Source organism: Carettochelys insculpta, chromosome 1 (assembly GCF_033958435.1).
Source record: "Carettochelys insculpta isolate YL-2023 chromosome 1, ASM3395843v1, whole genome shotgun sequence".
NCBI classification, from domain to species: Eukaryota; Metazoa; Chordata; order Testudines; family Carettochelyidae; genus Carettochelys; species Carettochelys insculpta.
Genome location: NC_134137.1, coordinates 280,128,839 through 280,149,574, shown reverse-complemented (window position 1 = coordinate 280,149,574; position 20,736 = coordinate 280,128,839). Strand labels below are relative to the sequence as shown.

The window sequence follows — 20,736 nt, the reverse complement described above, 5'->3', positions numbered from 1 at the left end:
TGATAGGTTCTGAAAGGACGATTTCACCATATCCTTTGCACACATGGGGGGGCTTCACGCAGTCTTCCCTGTAAGCTGAGCACTTGGGCAGCTGAACAGGGGAGATTCATGTACCGCCCAGCTGATTAGCAGAGCACTCACAGCTGCCCACAGCCAGCAGTACGTGTTTCTATTGGTGGTACACATCCACACATGCCTTGGCATCTGTAACAAAATTTATTCCACCCATGGATGTTAAAAACAGAGGGAACACTGGCTTCAGGTCTGTGGGTCTGTATCCCTGCCCATTGTGGAACTACTGGTCCTGCATCCTGATTCAACCAAGTGAGATGGAGATTGCAGTGTGGCTATCTGTTTTGTCTGCCCTCCAAGTTGCGGCCTTTATGACTCAGTGTAAAAGCAGTAATTGATGGACGTATCTAGGGTGTGACAGTCTGAGTACTAAAGGATGTACAAATTGGGCACCATCCTGGAACATGCCCTTTTCCTAACAGAAGAGGGTTCTCTTGTGATCGTATCTGATGGATGTTAAACTGCCGAAGAAAAAGGGTTAAAACCAGTAGTCTTGGCTTTGACCATTGCAAGAGCATGCATAAGAACGGCCATACTGGGTCAGATCAAAGGTCCATCTAGCCCAGTATCTTGTCTGCCGACAGTAGCCAATGCCAGGTGCCCCAGAAGAGGTGAACCGAAGACAATGATCAAGCGATTTGTCTCCTGCCATCCATCTCCTGCCTTCGACAAAAGGCTAGTCACCAGACCTTACCCCTTGCTAATAGCCATCTATGGACCTAACCTCCAAATATTTATCAAGCTCTTTTTTAAACTCTGTTAGAGTCCTGGCCTTCCCAGCATCCTCTGGTAAGGAGTTCCACAGGTTGACTGTGTGCTGTGTGAAGAAAACCGTTTTTTTAATTAGTTTTGAACCTGCTACCCATTAATTTCATTTGGTGTCCTCTAGTTCTTGTATTATGGGAACAAGTAAATAACTTTTCTGTATTCACTTTCTCCACACCATTCATGATTTTATACACCTCTATCATATCGCCCACCAGTCTCCTCTTTTCTAGACTGAAAAGTCCCAGTCTCTCTAGCCTGTCCTCATATGGGACTCGTTCCAAACCCTTAATCATTTTAGTTGCCCTTTTCTGAACCTTTTCTAATGCCAATATATCTTTTTTGAGATGAGGAGACCACATCTGCACACAGTACTCAAGATGTGGGCGTACCATAGTTTTATATAGGGGAAGTAAGATATTCTTCATCTTATTTTCTATCCCTTTTTTAATTATTCTTAACATCCTATTTGCTTTACTGAGTGCCGCTGCACACTGCGTGGATGTTTTTAGAGAACTATCCACTATAATTCCAAGATCCCTTTCCTGATCTGTTGTAGCTAAATTTGCCCCCATCATATTTTATGTATAATTGGGGTTATTTTCCCCAATGTGCATTACCTGACACTTACCCACATTAAATTTCATTTGCCATTTTGCTGCCCAATCACTCAGTTTGCTGAGATCTTTTTGAAGTTTTTAACAGTCTGCTTTGGCTTTGACTATCCTGAACAGTGCATGTCAGCACTAGGAGGGCTTGAGATGGAGGCTAAGGAGGGGACAGTAAGTGCTTGGTGGTTCAGGAATCTTAACAGAGACTAGCATTAACTCTATTTAAAATGGGCAGCTACATACAGAAAAAGAGCAATTCTCCTGAGGGGAAAAGACAGATAAGCAGGGACATGGCAGGTGCTGTCAGTGCTGACTCACTACCTACAGTGGCTTGAAGACACTGAGTAGTTGTTGGGTCAAGTCAGGAGTGTAGTTACGGCTGGGTCTCATAGCATCCAGGCTCACCCAACTCTGGGCTGGAGCCTCCTGAATCCATAGCCACATGGCTCTCTTGCCAGCACTGCATACTGCTGCTCTAGTCCCAGCGCCAGGCCTGTGGGGTGGAGGGTGGCTTGTCTCATGTGGCAGAGTTGGATGGGACTAGTGCCAGGGCTGTAAACTGGGGCACAGTCTGTGTTGGGTAGGTAGGAAAGAGATTTGGCCGAGCTGCCTGCTGATTTGGAAGGGGTGGGGAGCAGGCCTGTCCCGTCCATAGTATGAGGAGCAGCAGCCGCCTCAAGCTCCAAGGTGCCCTCCAGCAGCCCCCCAGCTGCCCTATGGACAGAAGGCAGGGGATTACCTGCAACAGGGTGCAGGCAGAAGGGGGTGGCTCCCCCCACTGTGCAGCAGCCTACTCTACCATGGCTTTCCAGCTTGCGGAGCCCTGCTTCTCCACAACAGCAGGAAACAGCCTCTGCACTCAGCTGCCCACAGAGAAGCAGGGCTCCGCAGGCTGGGAAGCCACGGCAGAGCAGGCTGCTGCTTGCACCATGTGGTGAGTGTGGGTGGGGCAGGGGGCAGGCAAGCTGACCCCCTACTGCTCCCACCCCCTGCCCCAGGTAATCCCTGGCAGGGTGGGAGGGGAGCAGGGAAGGGGCAGGACCTGTGGCACTAGAGTGCGGGTTGCCCAGGGCGCCTCACCCAGGCACTGGGGGAGGCTGCCCCAACCCCAACCCCAACCCCAACCCCCACCACAGCCCTGGTGGTGAGTCAGGTACCCCATTGCTCCTCCCACCTCTCCCCATGGCACCACCTCCCTCCCTCACGCCCCATCCTTGTCCAGCCCCTCCATCGCTCTCCCCCACTTCCATCATCGCTGCCCACCCACTTTTCCTGCCCTCGCCACGCCCTTGCGGCTCAAGCGCCTCCCTTTACGCTGGGGGGCGGGCATGAGGACACTGGCAGGACGCATGCGCTGCCTCCACTGACGGCGGGCCTTGCCGCCCACGCTGCCGTCACGTGCTCAACAAGGCCCGGCGACAGCCAGGGCCCGCACTCTTCCCTCATTGCTCCATTCCTCCGAGCCCGGGCTCTCCTGCCTCAAAGCTCCATTGGCTGAGACGTTCTGTCACTCTCGCCTCTCCTCCAGTCAGCTTCCACAGGCGGGGGTTGGGTCTAAAGATCCACTGCCAAACCTCAACCGCCACAGAGTGTTGCGGAACCGTTGACCCGCCTGCCGCGTTCCAGGTTCCTGATTGGAGCGTCTCCCTCTCAATCATTAACAGGTTCAGGCCGGGGCAGAACCATCTCACAGCCGGCCTGTCATCGGGCCGGGCTCCTCTGCAGGGGTGTTTGCAAACGGCTGCTGCTGTGCAAGGCAGGCCTGCGGCTCGCCGCGGCGCAACGCCCCAGATGTGTGTAACGTTTCACAGCCTTCTCTGATAGTCAGGTCCCTCTTTCCCGTCCCCACCCAGATGAGCTGCCCTGAACTCGCCGACTCCCCATCACTCACCGGCTCCCCGCGACAGATCAGGTCCGCCCTTTGCGGATGCGAAATTTATATTCACACCTGCCGCTGCAGTTGCAAAAATAAGCTGCGGATGCCCGTGGATATAAGGGGGATTTGCAGCATTCTAGGTACAACATTTGCATCTGCATCCATGTCTGCAAAAATGAGCTGTGGCTATCTGCCTCCACATGCAAAAGCGTGGATATAAAGCAGATATCCGCAGGCTTGCAGGGCTCTACAGAGCAGCCGCATGGGCCTAACTACAAACCTCCAGACATCGTTTAAAGGAGGGGCAGTTTAGTCCATGTCAGTGGGACCAGAACACAGGCTGTTATGGTTGTTTTCAGACATGTTAGTATGCTTTAAGACACAAGCTGTAGGATTCACTGAAATATCCCGTTGCTATGTAGACAGCATCAACAGGGGAATGAGAGTTAGGACTCCCAGCTTTGCTACTGACTTGTGTGAACATGGGCAAGCGACTTAAACTCACTCTGCCTCACTGTCAACAGCTGTAAAATGGGGATTAACATCTACTTTGTAGGGAGTTTGTGAGGCTTCACCGATGCTTATAAAGTGCTCTGAGATCCTCTGATGCACCATGGTACACTATTAATTTAATTATCAGGTGGTCTAGTGGCCATTTGTCTTGACCCTGGGTGTTGCCTCTCAGCCATGGCTGTGTTGCCGTTAGGAACAAGCCTCCTGCTTGTATTCTTCTCCCGGGGCTTATCCTTTTACCAGCAGAAATGCGGAAAAACCAGTTCTGTGGTTATTTGCTGCACTTCCCTTCACGCCCACAGGGTCGGCCTTTTACTCCTCCTTAGCCTGCACACACTTCGGCCTCTGTCTCCTTTCTCTCTGGTGCATGCTGTCAACCCAAAGGGGTTTGTTCTCTGATTTTATAAACCTTACTGCTTTCCGTACACCCCTTCCCCAAAAGTCCTCTACGGGCCTCTTCTCCCTTGTGCGAGCCAGCGGGCTCGATCACGGGTAGAGACCGCAGGTATTGCCTTCCTGGCCTTGCTCTGCTCTGCCAAAGGCAGCTATTTAAGGCAATGGCTGGCAAGGATGACAAGAATATGAAGAGCCTAGTGGACGTGTGGAGGAGACCGGAGAATGCCTTGTGTGCAGACTGCCAGAAGCCAGGTGAGTCTCCGGGGGCTCAGTGCCGTAGGTCAGGGAAGAGGCTGCTGTAGAGAGACAAGGGACAGTTAGCAGAGACAGGTCTAAACTGGGGCTGGTTAGGAAGAGAGTTCTAGGGAAGGGGCAGCCAGAGTAGTGTCGGAAATGGTGCCTCGCCTAGGGTGGCAGTGCATCAGATTGTGGGGGTTTAGTATGGGCTGTCTGGAGGAGTTTCTCCTCCATGAAACAGGGAGGCATGGGGGGAGAGTCGTTGGCCTAATTAGACACAAGGTGCAGGGACTTGTTTTGTGTGGAGATGGTACCAGGGGAAGAGATTCTACAGTGTGCAGTGGAGGAAGAGCAGGGACTTCCCACTGCTTGGAGTGCAGAAAGATGTGGAGATTTTGCAACCATACCACCTTGGGCTGCTGTCATGCCACAGCTGAGAAATGACTCGAGGTCAGGTCTGGTCATGACTTGACAGAGAAGCTTCTGAAGGAATTGCAGATGCTGCAGAAAGTGGGTGTGAATGACTCTGAACAACGTCCTCTCCTCAGAACCAGTACCAAACCAATGTTCTGCCACTGAGTCATTACTGCAGTACTGGAAGTGCCATTTTTGAAAGGAACAGAAATCCAAGGTCCATATTCTGTGGCACTTTCTGCAAAATAAGTATGTTAACCCCAAATTCAATTTTTGGGGATTGTCTGATTTTTACCTTCCCAAATTCATACTTATTTCAGTGGGATAGGTGTTGGTCTACAGTTCCTGTGTGGAACAGTGTTGTGTTGCTGTGCATTGTTAAATACTTGCCACCTTCCACCCCAGAGATGGTTGCATTACTGTATTGTGTGATTCTCAGAGAGAAGGGGAGAGTGTGTAAAATGTTTTGGGATCCTTCCAAGTCTAAGGGACAATATAAATATAAGATCATTATCCCACTTCTTGGAGAAGTGGGAAGGATGGAATGGTGGTGATAAGTTTTATAAGTCACTTGCTGGGGAATAGACACCAGCTAACAGCTCACAGGAAATTGCGGTTATACAGCACTCTGAATCTGTTTCCCTGGGAGACTTGACAGCTCATTTCTTAGTCCTGGCTTGTCTCCCTTGAGAAACTGCTACTGATCCTAATTATTTACCCTCAGATCCTGACTGGGCATCTTATACTTTGGGTGTGTTTATCTGCCTGAACTGCTCAGGGATTCACCGCAATATTCCTAACATTAGCAAAGTCAAATCACTGAGGATGGACCACTGGGATGAGGCCCAGGTGCAGGTGAGAGACTTTCTACCATCATCCCAGCTGCAGTGCAATTCAGTTCTAGGTTTGTTATCCTGAGCGCTCAGTTTCTTGGGTCCTGGGAAGGTGAAACCACATGATCAGGCCCCACGACTCATGCTGTAAGTGTAGGACATTCGCTTTGATGTCATAAATATCCGCTTTGCTAGTAGCAGAGCTTTCAATTCCCCCAGTGGAGATCATTCCTTCCAGCTCAGCCCTTACCCAATTTGATGGCCAATGCACTCACCTTTTGGTGAGCAGAGTGAAGGCCGTAGCTCTGCATTATTCTTGTGTCATGTTATTTTATGACTAGGGTGGAAGCCTGCTTGAAATATTCCCTGCCAAGATCCAGTGTCCCCTTTGCTGCACACTACTGAGTCCCTCCCAGCCAGCATCATGGAGATCGGGCCCTAGGTCTCACACAGGACTCAGTGGTCGAAGCAAGGCACCACTTTCACCTCACATTGGAAGACTCCATGCTCTGGGAAAAGCTTCCAAATAGTGCTGGAATCAATGGGACAATGTGATGTATGGCCCCTTTGAAATGCAGAGGGAGTCCGTGCAGCTACTGAGAGCTGGAGGTTGGGCTAGAGCTGCGCTCCAGGCAGCTCTAAGGAGTATTTGCCCTTGGCTCTGCACCTTCTGCCCAAGGCTCCATGCCCTTCCGGGGAATGGAGCTGCTCTTCCCCGCATCTTGACCCCAAGGCTGCAGCGGCTGTCGGCCCCACTGTCTATGGGAGCTCAGCTTCTCAACCCAGAATACCCGTGGGCACTCACTAGGTCTCCCAGACAGCCATGCAAAATCATGCGTTTTGCACCACTCTTTGGAGAAGAACTGGGAGCTCTGAGATGTGATCCTAAAAGGCTTTTCTGCTGCCACAGTAAAATGCAGCATTAGTTCGTACAAGGGATGCAATAACAAGAGCACGTAACAGGCCAAGTGCGTGTGCACTGCCCCCACACTGACCACTGGGTGGGATAATGCCATTGGACTAAGTACAATTGCTCTGAGGCTCTGCCACAAACAAGGCCTTTGAGGGTCCATAGAAACCCTGCCTTCTCCAGTCACTCCTCTAAGGACATTTCAGTGGAAGGGAATAGGGGTGTTAGGGGGCTATACATTACATTTAGGGTATGGGGAAGATCCACAGGAGCATTTGCATCAAAGGGAAGGCACTGACTCGCTTGTCTTATTTTGCAGTTCCTGGAGCAGCATGGGAATGCGGCCGCTAAAGCCACGTATGAGGCTCACATCCCCATTTACTATTACCAGCCAACCCATGCTGACTGCCAGTAAGCACGATTACTTAAGAGAGGGTGGTCACTTCTGGGATTCTTCAGGCTGTCCCTAAGCCCCACTTTGTGTCGCCCCACAGAGTTCTGCGGGAGCAATGGATACGGGCCAAGTACGAGCGCAAGGAATTCACTGAGCCAGAGAGACAGCTGCTGTATTCCAATGGTAAGAGCACCCCATGGATTTATCCCTCCCATTTAGACTGGCTGGGGGCTGGCAGGGCCTGTCATGAGAGAGCTCACAGCACACATGCAGGCTTGTACTTATAGGGCATTTATTTTGAAGAAACGTCTGGTGCTGGCTAGGGATGTTAATGGTTAATTGGCTAATCGGTTAACTCAGGGATCTGCAACCCTGTGGCTCCGGAGCTGCGTGTGGCTCTTTAAGGACTTCCTGGTAGCTCCCAACACGATCAAAGAGAAAAAAACCCCTCCTGATTATTTTTGATAAACAGTGAACGTCTAAAATCCCAACAATGAGCAACTCATATATAATTAGCAAATGATGTGATCTTGAAACATTGGAAAACTGCCCCTTTAATATGTGCAGTGCATTGTGGGATGTGGTATCACATCTATGTTTTGACTGTGTTGCTAATAAAGTCTTGGTTTTGAGGAAGAAAAGGAAGCTTGCGGCATCCCTGCAGTGAAGGGTCACGCATATTGTAAGAAAGAAAACTGAAATTAAACATGAAGTAAAATTGGCAGAACTAAGTAGGTTCGGCAGTGAAATTCAGGAAGACGGTGGTACAAACACGCACAAATAAAGTATGAGGAAATAGAGTATATAAAAAATTGGTGAACACCCTGCAGTAAACATATATCACATTAGAAATCATTGTGTGTGTGCCATTCTTAAAACAGGGGTTGCAAAAAGCATGGTTTGACATTATGTATTAAGAACTGTCTCATAGTCACATGCATTGTGGCTCCTGAATTTCTTGCTATTTTGGTTGCTGACTCCTGGGTTAACTTGTAAACCTCACCCTCAAAAGATGAGTCATACTGGTTACTGGCTGGAGCAGGCCTCTGCTTGCAGGGGGTGGGAGTGCTCCAGCCCATGCAGACCAGCCCCTGTCTTTGATGGGGAGTGTGCTGCAGCCCAGCCAGACTGGGTCAGCCCCCTGCCTCCCCGCAACCCCTGGCCACTTCTAATTTAATCAGTTAACTGGTTGGACTTAATGTTTAATCAGTTAACTAATTAACTGAGTGCCGGCATCACTAGTGCTGGCATCTTGGTTGGGCACTGGTACGATGAAGCTCACGGTATCAGCGTCCCATATGGCACTGATGGGTCTTGCGGTGTTTATCTGGCCAGGACCCCTCACAAAGGAATCACTGTCTTCCTTCAGTCCACTCCCAAAGACCTAAGTAATTGTGAAGTTCTCTTGTCAGCGCAGCAAAGCAAACTCCTGCACCCAAAGACATGCAGAACGAAGCAGGCGGAGTGGTGGGTCAATGCCAAGTGCCTACATGTGGCAGCTTGGCCGGGCTGAAAGGCTGAGGCATTCAGAGAATCACAGAATACTAAACTAGAAGGGACCTCAAGAAGTCATCAAGTCCAGTCCCCTGCACTCACAGCAGGACCAAGCACCATCTGTATCATCCTGTTAGATGTTTATCCAACCTGTTCTTAAATGTCTCCATGGATGGCGATTCTACAACCACCCTGCACAATTTATTCCAGTACTTAACCTCCCTGACAGTTAGGAAATTTTTCCTAATGTCAAACCTAAATGTCTCTTGCGGCAGTTAAAGCCCATTGCTCCTTGTCCTATCCTCAGACTCAGGAGAATAATTTTTCTCCCTCCTCCTCGTAGCACCCTTCTAGGTGCTGGAAAGCTGTTATCATGTCCTCTCTCAGCCTCCTCTTTTCCAAACTAAACAAACCCAATTCTTTTAATCTTCTCTCATAGGTCATATTTTCTAGACCTTTAATCGCTTTAGTTGCTCTTCTCTGGACCCTCTCCAGTATCACCATGCAGAAAGCCAGCTCTCACACACCTATCACTCACAGCGAGGCAGGCTGCCACTGAGTGAGGAGGACTGAGGGAATGTGCTTGGTGAACATCTTCTCCATTGTGAGGTGGAGGTGTCTGCCAGGGAGCTGGAAGACAAATGAGGAGCACTATCCATGGAGAGGTTAAGCTCCTTAGCCCTCTTCCTTCCCCTCTTGCATTCTCTCCTTTGTCCATCTGGAGCAGGCACAAGAGAGCCTGGCACAGAGCTCCATTCCCCCAGACAGAGCTTTCCAAGGGAAAGCCAGCAGAGATACTCCACACAGCGCTCTGTCCTGGGGAAGGACACATACCTATGCAATCTACAAATGCTGCCTGGCTGCAGCTCTCTGATGCTCACTGTGCCCAGTAGGTAGCGGGAACATCTGTCCTGTATTGGGCACGATGGTCCCGTATTTGGGACTCCAGAAAGGGGCCCTGACTTGTTTTTTGAAAGGGATGAATTGTCTTGGATTTGGGCCGACCACCCTCCCCTGCCCATTTTCTGCCAGCAGCTGTGCAGGTGCAACTGCTGGCAGGAGTCACTTCTCTGAGCCTCAGGGAAGCAGAGGAGCGTGGGCAGCTGCCACGTCCCTGCCACTTTCCCAGGGCTCTGGGGCAGGGCCAGTGGATACCCCTTCTCCAGGGCTGGGGGAGCACTGGGGGCTGTGGCTTCCCCGGGTTCCCAGGGAGCACAGGCAGCTGTGGCTTCCCTGGGGCTCTGGGGCAGGGCCAGCGGGCTGCCGCTTTCCCGGGTCTCCTGGGGAGGGCTGGCAGGTGCTGCTTTCCTGGGGCTCCCAGGGAGCACCAGTGGCTGCCGTCTCCTTCCTGGCTCTGCCAGGGCTTGGTGGAGCTGGGAGAAGCTGCCCCTCACCCCATATCTCCCTGTCCTGTATTTGAGACAGGCAGATATGGTCACCCTACCAAGAGGGAACTTTCTCAGACTGGCCTTTCTGTTCCTAGGGCTGAAGGAAGGGCTCCTCTGGAAACGGGGCCGGGATAATGGGCAGTTCTTACCCCGCAAGTTTCTCTTGTCAGAGCGAGACGGGTGTCTCAAGTACTTCGCCAAACCGGACGTGAGTATGGTCTATGCGGAGGGCAGGTCCTACCACCCACTGCGTCCCAGCCTGGGCACGCTCAGTGTCCTTCACCCTAGGACACAGCATCCCTCAGTGGTAAAAGGGAGGTCACTTCCCTTTGCTACATTCTCAGACGGAGTCTCCCTCAGTGCTGCCAGCACATTCCAGCCCCAGGGAGACAGCGAGTACCTTCTGCCAAGCAGACATTGCTCTTCTCCCCGTCGGTCAATGTACCCAAGCCTCTGACACACTCCTGCTGGCGCTAGGAAAGCCTTTCCGCTCTCTCTGCCTGAGGACTCCTTTCCCCTTGCCTGGTCAGTACACCTCAGTTTCTAGCCCAAGGGCAGGCAAAATACGGCCTGGGTCCCAGTGGGAACCTCAGACAGGCTCTCTGTCTGCCCTGCTCCTGCTCAGAGCAGCCATCTGCAGCGGCCATGTGCTTCTCCGAGTGCTGCCAGGCCGAGAGAAGTGGGGAAGAGTCTTTGCGTGCTCCCCCCACCCCCAGCACAATCTTGCAGCTCCTAGTGGCTGGAAATCAGATAACGGGAGCTGCCCGTTAGGAGGACAGACGGCCTATAGGGTACTCCTCCCATCTCCTCTTGAGCTGGTAGAATTCAGAGACGCACATGGCCCCCACCGCCAGCTGCTCTGAGCAGTATTGGAGAGAAGGGCCAGCAAGGAGCCTGGCCAAGGAACTCACTGGGCTGCTGGTCAGGAGCTGCCTGGATAAGTGCCTCCCAGCCAGAGCCTGTCTCTGGCACCCAGCCCCTCCCTTCCCTCAGCCATCTGACCCCCCTACACCTCCTGCACCCAAACCCTCTGCACCCCTGCTTCTGTACCCATACCCCCTCCCAGACCGTGCACCCCAATTTCCTACTCCCAGTCACAACTCAACCCCTGCACCCCCATCAGTACTCCTGCCTCAGGTCACAACCCCCTCCTAAACGCTGCACACCCCCCCTTCATCCAGTCCTCTGCTCCAGGTCACAACTCCCTCCTGGCCAAGGTCACAAAGCAAAGCCCTTCACCTCTGCCCCAGGCCACTATGCACCTCCTCCAGGTCAGAATCCTATTCTGAACCCATACCCCTTCCCAAACCCTGCACCCTCCCCTCCTCCCCCAGCTCCCTACCCCAGGTCACAACCCTGCCTTCACCCAAACTCCCTCCCAGATCCTACATCCCCACCTGCACCCCAGCCCCCTACTCCGAGCTCCCTTCTGTACCCAACCTCCACCCCAGCCCCTGCACCCCTCCATTTATAGCATGGAAGAGTGTGGCCTTTGACCACTTCCCAAATTTTCGGAGCGCCCCCCCACCATCAAAACTTACTGCTCACCCCTGCTTTAGCCAATGGTTTCTAGCTCATGTGCATCCTTAGGATCAGATCTCACCGATTCCATTTCCTCTCTCAGGCAAAAGAGCCCAAAATAAATATTAAAATTGACACGCTCAATGCCACATTCCAGCCAGCGAAGATCAGGAATCCCAATGGCCTGCAGCTAAGTTACCTCAAGGACAACAAGACCCGCAATATCTTTCTGTACCACAAGGATGGAAAGGTACAGGGGCCCGTCCTAGCCTCAGGCAACAATCCCAGCCTTCAGCAGTAGCAGAGGCTGGGGGAATGGTGTAGGAAAATGATGTGAAATGAAAGCTACCTGTGCAGGAGGAGAGGATGCTGTCACTGGGAGGAAAGGGGCAGGAGGGCTGACTAGGGGATACGTTGCTCTAGAGCAGGGGTGGGGATTCTTTTTTGGGTCGGGGCCACTGACCCACAGAAAAATCAGTTGGGGGCAAAAGTGAGATGCAAAAAATCCCAAACCAAACCAAAAAAAACCCACCAAAGAGAAGCAGAAAAAGACTCCCCTTATTTCCCTCACATATCAGCCCCACAGCCTAAGGGTGCCCGGACTAGTAGATTTTCTGGGCTCTGGGGTGGGGCCAAACTGAGGGGTTGTGTGCGTGGGAGAGGGCTGGTAGGAAGTGGGCTGGGGGTGGGGGTTTCGGGACTTGGGATGGCTGGGCAGGAGCAGGGTGCAGGAGCAGGCTGGGGGTGTGGGGCCTGGGTGGCAGGGAAGGTGCAGGAGCGAGCTTGGGGCTGGGTGGTATGAGCAGGAGGGGTGCAGGAATGGGCTGGGGGGTGTGGAGTCTGGCTGAGAGCAGGGTACAGGGGCCCACTTCCCCAGACGCTCCCCTTACCTTAGCAAGTGGGTGCTGGAGTCCCTGCTGTAGCTGCCCCAGGTGGGAAAGGGCTCCTGCCTTCCCCCACTGCCTGGGGTGGCTCTGGGCACTGAGCACTCCAATGGGGCAGGGTTCCTGAGGCCACCTCGGCAGTGAATGCTCAAGCTACGGCCACCTGGCTGGGTGTGCAGAAGCAGCTTTAGGGCTTGTGTTGTCACCCACTTTCTACGGCCAGCTCACCTGCGCCCGGGCTCCTCACCTGCCTACATACAGGACAGGGAGCTGCAAGTGTTCACCCTGAAGGTGAGTGGGGCATGGGGGAGTTGGCAACCACCTTGCGTGGGCTGGATTGAATGGCACCTCTTAGTCCCTCAGTGGGCTGGATTAAAGTGTCTGGGGGGTCAGATCTGGACCAGGGGCTGGGGTTCCCCACCCCTGCTCTAGGGTATAATTTGGGGGCTACTGTAGGACTTCTATAGAGGTTTTTGGTAGGAGATGTAGGAAAGCTGTGAGTGTGTGGGCTGTGGGCTAAGCTCACACATATACTTGAGGTGCTGTGTGGAGGGGTAGTTCAGCACTGGTCACTCTGAAGAGCTCCGTCCTCTGCGGCTTCCCTCCCTAGGAGATAGTGGACTGGTTCAATGCGATACGTGCGGTGCAGTTTCATTACCTGAAGGTGGCATTTCCCATGGCCAGCGACAGTGAGGTAAGAGATCACTTGAGAGAAAGAACCAGCCCTCCTGCCGGTATCGAATGCCACCCAGAGAGAGAGGAACTAATCTGTTCTGTCAGAGCTCTCTGGGGAAGGACTTACCGTTGTGTCCTGGCACCTTAACAGTACTATGTTCAGAGGGGCCTGAAACAGGCAGAGACGAGTGGCTGTCTGCCATATCCCACAGGGACAGCCCTTTCCCTGACAAAGCAGGGCAGGTGATAAGTAAGATGGGCAAAAGAAGAGTTTGAGTTCAGGAGAGAGTGAATAAGAAGAACTAGCTAAAGTGAAAGGTGTGCTGGCACTCTTGGAATTTACTGCTCTCCTTTTCTGCAGATCAAAAGCCGACTAATGCAGAATTTCCTGAAGGAGGGATACATGGAGAAGACTGGGCCCAAGGTAAGAAGGGAAGGGACAAGGGATCTAACTGAATGGGAGTTGCCGGAGAGCTGCTAGGGTGCCTGACCTGCTCAGGTTCATTTCAGCATCTTCATATCCCTAGACTTCGTAAAGACCCTTAGCAGTGCTGCTCTGTGCCTCAGCTAGGACATAGCTGGGGTCTCATTGAAGAGTAACGGGGGTGGCATTGAGGAGATGCAAAATTAGATGAACGTGGAGGTTGAACTCCTTACTCCTCTCACAAGTGGGTTCATCAAGCACTGGAGACTGAACTTTCCTGTCACCTGAGCTCAGGGTCCTTTTGGGCGAGAAGTCTGTATGCTGGGGAGAAGCTCGGGACTGAAGGAACATGGGCATTGTATCCCCTTCTTACCTCAGCAAACATGGGCTCCCACTAGGCCAGGGATTTCAAGCCCATTTTGTGTATCTATGAAGCCCAGGGTTTGAATGAAATGTGGTAGCAATTTCCCTCTCTCCCTGCAGGGGGTGCTCTCCACCTATAATGTCTCCTCTTCACCTCCACAGCAGAAAGAGGCCTTTAAGAAGCGCTGGTTCACGTTGGCTCACCGCAGACTCATGTACTTCAAGGACCCACTGGTAAGTCAGTTTAGACTTCATCCAGCTCTATGGCTCATGCTGTGCTCTGTGGTGAAGAACAGTCATGGGGTCCCTTGCCCTGCTAGGGTGGAAGTGAGGCACATGTCTTTTGATGGACATTTAGGGACACTTAGCCTTCCCGTTCCACACGCATCCCTCCCCTGCCACCCAGTCATTCCAGTTCCTGTGCTAGCATTAGTGCTGCAAACAATTGAAACTGGGTTATAATGGAGGAAGTGGTGCTCTCTAGACAGGTTTCAGGAGGACAGGAGACCTTGCTTTTCCCACCACCCTCTGCATAATGCCCCTTACTGTTAAAACCTCCACTTCTTCCCTTCATATTCTTAGATTTCTTGTTCTACAGATCATTGCTCAGTCCTTGCTTCTCAAATGCCATCCCTCCTGAGTTGTTTCCTCTGAGTATAACTCCCATGGGTGATCTGAATCACCAGCTCCCCTTATCCTTTTCGTTGTCACCTCCTGTCAGACCTTCTGCACTCAGTTGCTCTGTCCCATCTCCCCAAGTGCCTTGGCACAGGCACTGCTTGGGCTACGTCTGTTTGGATGGCCACCAATCCCTCTCCATGACGAACCTGCCTTTCCCTCCTGCTGCGTAGGATGCATTTGCTAAAGGTGAGGTGTTTGTGGGCAGTCGTGAGCATGGATACAGTGTCAAGCAAGGGCTGCCACCAGGAACTCAGGGCAGCTTCTCCTGGCAGTATGGCCTCACCATCGTCACCCCAGATCGGGAGTATCTCTTCACCTGTGAAACAGAGAGTGACCAGCAGGACTGGGTCGCAGCCTTCAGTCAGGTCATCGAGCAGCCTATGACTCCCCAAGAGTATGCAAGTAAGTGCCAAAAGGGTGTTCACTTCTCTCCTCCTGTGCCTGCCCACCAACCACATAAAAGAGCACGCTGTGGCAAGCCTGTCTTCCTGCTCTGATACACCCTCTCTTTGTCTTCCCCACAGTTGAAGCCTACTTCAAACTCAGCTCCTAGGAACGCCTCTGAGAAATGGACAGCAGCTCTGCTCTGTGGGAGTCTTTGGCAGGGCACCTTGGGAGAGAAGAGGGCTGTGAACCAGAGAATCTAGACTCTCATAGTTTGGAGCACTTTTTCTTAAACCAAACCTCCCTTTGTTGCGGGGGTACAATTAAGCTGTACCCCTTTAAATGCAAAACACATTGCAAGACTGAACACTCAGAGCAAGTGGTCACTGAGGCCACTGCAAAGCAAAGGGGTGTGGGGGGTCACCTTTTAAATTTCCGTTATCGCTTCCTACTGGTGAAGGGGAGGCCGCCATAAAAGTGGAAATATACAAGCAGTCTATGAATGTGAGTGGTTTGCTGGCAGGGAGCAGAGGGTAATCTAGAAGCAGTTATAACATTACAAGGAAATTACTTCTCAGCTGCTTAGGGAGAATTGAATCTTTCTGAAAATATAACGACGCTTGACATTTTACCATTGTAACTCCAGGAAGGACATGTAGAAAATTAGTTCTACAGTCCGGGTTGCCACCTTCTTTTTCATTGGCCAAGCCAGCTTTGTACAATAACCCAACTGAACAATTAGACTTGTCAAGTCCCATATTCGTAGGCGACGGTCCTCCAAAATTCTGCTGCAAAGATTAAGAGCTGGTGTGTATGTGTGTATATAAGTGAGGCATTCACTGGAATTAGTAGAAGAAGACACTGGAGAAGACACTGTATGCCTATCAGCAATATGGCAAAGGGAGAAGCTGTTTGCATTTGGAGCTGTACGTTTTAACAGCCGTGTGCATTCCCTGACAATGCTACCTAGGCCTTAGCTAGTGCTTTTTAGCAACTCTAAGCACTTTACAAAGGAACAAATATCACATCCCCAGTTTGCCGATGGAGAAACTGAGGCACAGGGAGGTGAAGCAGCTTGCTCAAGGTCACGCAGCAACCTTAGGTCTCCCGAGTCCTAGGGTAGAGCTCTATCCACGGGGCCCTGCTCAGACCCTACACACTCAAGCAGCTCAACTGGATACCGCAGTGTGGCAAAGTGCAGCTCCTGAGAGCCGCACACGTGGAGCGCCCTTTGCTCACTCCGTGTACACGCCCCACCACTTGGTGAGACAAGCGTGTGGCGGCAGCACTGGCAACTCCTCCTGCAGTTCTGGCCTGGAGCTGAAGAGTTCTTGTGGCTCTGCTGCAGCTCCAGGAGCGGCGGTGCCTCTAGTGAATAGCTGGTATTTTACGGGGAAGGGGGCTGTGGCGATCCTTTAATTTCTGTTGGACACCACTGCATTAGGCATTACTGCCTCTATAAGGGGTATAATGCAGTGGGTTGGCACATGGGTTCATATTCTACTGGTGCCTGATGCCAACCACTGGTACAGACTGCTATTTACACAGGTGAAGGAGCTCTTCATCAGCTCAAGCAGTAGCAACTTGTCTTTTGGAATCTGGCCATTGCAGGTTCAACCTCAACTGATGCGTCCAAGCAGCAGATGTATGTATGTAGTATCTATTAGCAAGGGCTAACTGAAGGTAATGGTGCGCGCCGTAATGTTACAGGCTCATAAGGAAATTAATAAAAAATTCTCATTGTAGTTTATCATTGTTTAAGTGAATGTCTGTTCTATTAAATGTTAACCCAAAGGACTCTTTGTTGGAGGAGAGAAGATAACGTGAGACCAGATAATGGGGCATAGTCCCTGGCCGTGTCTACACTAGCCAAAAACTTCGAAATGGCCATGCAAATGGCCATTTCGAAGGTTACTAATGAAGCGCTGAAATACATATTCAGTGCCTTATTAGCATATGCGCAGCTGCCGCACTTCGAAATTGACGCGGCTCACAGCTGCGCGGCTCGTCCAGACAGGGCTCCTTTTCGAAAGGCCCCCGGCTACTTCGAAGTCCCCTTATTCCTATGAGCAGATGGGAATAAGGGGACTTCGAAGTAGGCGGGGTCCTTTCGAAAAGGAGCCCCGTCGGGACGAGCTGTGCGGCAGCGAGCCGCATCAATTTCAAAGCGCCGCGGCTGCCCGCATGCTAATGAGGCACTGAATATGCATTTCAGCGCTTTATTAGTAAACTTCAAAATGGCCATTTCGAAGTTTTTGGCTAGTGTAGACGTAGCCCCTATGTTTCTAAAGTGAGCAGAGAGGGCCATCATTATTTCCCTCAGAGTCAAGTTACACTGTCCAAAGAATGCATATCCTTCTCTGTCCCTCGTGGTATCCCTTACGAACTACTGGCCTGGAACCAGCGGGAGCTGAGGGACTGTCCTGAGTGGAGATCACCTCACATGCAGAGAGGAAGACAGGAGGTGACAACCTAGCTCCCCTGAAATGATGGCACTCTTTTCCCTGAGGCAAAAGCTTGTCTGTGCAGGGGCCTGACCTCGCTCAGGGGCTGGGCTGAGATTGTGGAATGATGTCCCCCAGAACGAAGGGCCAACACAACCCTCACCCCGCCCTCTGTAATGGTAAGCTGTGTTTCTTTGCCTAGTCTTCTCCAGTAAAAACAGAGCAGCAATATGTACATTAAGAAGAACACCACCCTACCAAACCACAAGGGTAGGCCTATACTGTGCAGACACAGGCTTTGCTTATGTAACCCCAACCTCAAAGCACGGCTGAGCCGTAAGATGTAGTAGAGTGTGGAGATGTGCAGGATGCCGTTCAGCTGTAAACCAGCAGCTGCATTAACTCAACAAAGCAAAGGAATCCTGCAGAAAGGCAAGTCCCTCTTCGTACACTAGGGGGCAGTTATGCACACGTTGTACCTCCTTGTAGGCACGCGGGGCTGAGTGGGTAGCAGGTAGGTTAGCACAGTTTGGAGGGTCTAAGGATATCAGTCCTTTGGGTGTGCTGAAGCAGTGAGCACACCCCACAAAGTGCTGTTGGACAGGGGACAGGTGATGGACGGCAGCCACAGCAGCAGTGGGAATTTTTGCAGCAGCTTATTCGATGGGGCCTGTGTGAAACTTTATAAAGAAGTGTCCCTACAGCACTGATTCAACCCCATAAGTCACACCACACTGTGTCCAGTCCACAAGCAGGCTGTATGGTTCTTTCCCCATCCCCTGCCTCTCCCAGGCCAGGGGCAGAGAAGCAGTATGCCAGCTGCCCTGACAGTGTGTCCCTACGAACACATTTCCAGTGCTGACCTTGGCTTTTCCTGTCTGACTGAGAGGCAACAACTTACTCTGATACTCACTGCCAGTCAAGGGTGTGGGGTTGTCAGCCTACAGTTAAAGCCTATGTGAAAACGTAGCAGCTGCAAAGAGGAACATCAGCGGAAGGCTGAAAAGCATGAAATGAAAGAAAAAAGCAAAAGAAGGAGGGAGGATAAGGAGAAAGCTCTGAAGGAGGGTGGAAGAGTGGGAGAAATCTAATGAAATGCCTCACCTGTTGGCTAAGAACCCACTACAAATGCTGAGAGCATTGACACTGGGGTGTTAAGCTGTGAGTTAGGCAAGTTTCTCTACCCAGAGAGGATGATGGGCTAGTTTTTTTGGGGGGGGCGTCCCTGTGACTTTCTCCAAGCTGAGAGGAAGAAGAGTGTGGTGTTTGACATGTAATACTTGGTGTAATTGCTGCAACTGAGAGCACAGGTGGCTAGGAGTTTGGAAGCAGAGGAAATAGGGACCAGGAAGAAGAAGGGAGAAGATGAGCAGGGGGCTTGGAGAGAGCTACAGAATGATGCAGCAGCTTTGTGAGGAGGTTTCACTTGTTGAAAAAGTTCAGTTGAAACTTAGTAGTACCTTGCTTGCAAGATACAACAAAGAGATCTGGCAGAAAAACAAATTACTTGCCCACTGAGGACAAATTTCAGTTGGTCTCCAAGGGTGAGTGAACACCAGGGGAAGAAGACGAAGATAGCAGATGGCACCTCATCATAGATGGAAGTGTATTCCGCTATCCTGGATCTGAAGGGATACGCCTCAATCCATGGTGCTGTGACAACTAGTGAGGAATCCTGGAAAGGATTGGCACAATCTAATGGGCTGTATTGTTTGGTGTGAGACATCCTCTTCCTGAATGTTTTGGTGTCTTCTCATCATTCCTTCTCCTCACTCCGTCCTTCCCTAGATGACCACACATTGTCTACAGGAGGCTCACACGGGAAGAAAAAAATGCACCTTGGGTATACAGTGTATGCTGTAGCTTTTCTCATTACCAGATTGTGTGTGGCTCTGGACCAGTGATGGCAGAGAGGGGAGAGGAAGCTCAGGGTGGTAATTTCTCAGATAATGGTGCTACCCTAGAGGAGGACAGTCCACTTATTGGGCTCTTGGGCACCATCCTGACAGTTGTGTGTCTTCTTGGGATGACAGGGAACATCTATACACTAATGGTGACAAGCAGAGATGCGTCTGGCAGCCCCGCTGGCTCCCTGTGTGTCTATCTGGTCAACCTGGCTCTGGCATATCTGCTCTACCTCCCCACCATCCCCTTCGTGGTGTGCACGTACTTTGCCCAAGATTGATTCTATGAGGATGTGGGTTGCAGACTCTTGCTCAGCCTGGATCTCCTCACCATGCATGCCAACATCTTCCTGCTGATGGCCATGAGCCTGGAGAGGTACTGGGCAGTGACCAGGCCACTGAGGGCCAGGCCCGCCAGGAACAGCTGCCACAAACTCACCAGCCTGGCCTTGTGGCTCCTCTTGCTGCTACTGAGTGTGCCCATGATCCAACTGCAGGACAGCAGCAGCCACAACAAGCAGATCTGCTTCCCAACCTGCACACCTGAGGCCTTCCGGGTTTACCTCATGGGGTTCTTCACCACCACCATTCTGGCTCCTGGGCTGATCCTGGTCTTCCTGTACTTCTGCCTTGCCCAAGCCTATGGGACCTCAATGGCAGTCATGCAGCCATGGAGGACAGATCAAGCCTCGAAGCAGAAGTTGTTCTCTGGGATTGCCAGCATTATCACAGCATACTGGGCCTGCTTTGTACCCTTCTGATCCTGGCAGCTCACTAAGCTGTACTGGCCTGTGTGCCTGGGGATCAGCTCTCCCACCCAGCCATACCTCAACTTGAGAGTGACCTGCCTGACGTAGGGCAACTGCTGCATCATCCCATTCCTCTACACTCTGCTCACCAGGCACTACCATGAGTACCTGGCCCATAGTGGGGAAAGGCATGCAGGGGAGACGAAGATGAAGGTGCAGCTGGGTAGACTCCAAGGAGAAGACACACCCATGGGCTGCAGAGGGCTGGGGCTGCTTGGTAAAGAAAGGCAGGGGGAACCTCTGGCAATTAAACTCCAAGAACAGCTGCAGCCAGGATGTAATGCAGCCTGCTGTTGATGCTCAGTAGCCTCACAAGGAATATTAACTACATCTCCAGCTCTGCTTTCTGCACTTACCTGCAGTGTCTCCTGTCCTCTTACTGAGCAGTGCTGAGGGGTTTTGTCCTGGCACCTGTGTCTTCTTCAGATGGCTCAGAGCCCCTGGTCATTCGCTGCCCATTAGAGCCCCCTCCCACAGTCTGCTTAACTTACTACCAGCCCTTAGCTCTGCCAGTTTTTATTTGCAGAAAACCGACCCCCCCCGCATCCTGTTCCTGCTCCACCCCTTCTCAGAGGTCCTGCCTCACACGCCATCCCCCCGCCCCCCGTCGTTGCTTGTTCTTTCGCACTCCATTTACACCTTTCCACCACGCTGGGACAGGGGATTGGGGTGTGGGAGGGAATTTGGGGTGTGGGCTCCATATGGTTGAGCTGGGGCTGGGAATTGGGGTGTGGGAGGGGGTAC

The 20,736-nt window shown here is 51.8% G+C and overlaps 1 protein-coding gene and 1 pseudogene across 6 annotated transcripts; both read left to right on the top strand.

The window, feature by feature from the left end:
* Positions 1 to 4,061: 4,061 nt before the first annotated feature.
* On the top strand, positions 4,062 to 16,579 carry LOC142007281 (arf-GAP with dual PH domain-containing protein 1-like). Of its 6 annotated transcripts, none has more exons than XM_074983880.1 (11): positions 4,062 to 4,485; positions 5,609 to 5,739; positions 6,947 to 7,038; positions 7,122 to 7,204; positions 9,999 to 10,111; positions 11,528 to 11,674; positions 12,919 to 13,002; positions 13,345 to 13,407; positions 13,933 to 14,004; positions 14,622 to 14,853; positions 14,976 to 16,579. In XM_074983880.1, the coding sequence occupies exons 1-11, from the start codon at positions 4,395 to 4,397 to the stop codon at positions 15,002 to 15,004; spliced, it is 1,137 nt and encodes a 378-aa protein (XP_074839981.1). In that variant the 5' UTR covers positions 4,062 to 4,394; the 3' UTR covers positions 15,005 to 16,579. The 6 variants fall into 6 exon arrangements, with proteins under 6 accessions (XP_074839981.1, XP_074839980.1, XP_074839984.1 ...); XM_074983879.1 differs by having other exon boundaries at positions 13,891 to 14,004; XM_074983883.1 differs by lacking the exon at positions 11,528 to 11,674 and having other exon boundaries at positions 13,891 to 14,004.
* A 2,603-nt stretch (positions 16,580 to 19,182) lies between these two features.
* On the top strand, positions 19,183 to 20,289 carry LOC142017272 (urotensin-2 receptor-like; annotated as a pseudogene).
* The last annotated feature ends 447 nt before the right edge of the window (positions 20,290 to 20,736 follow it).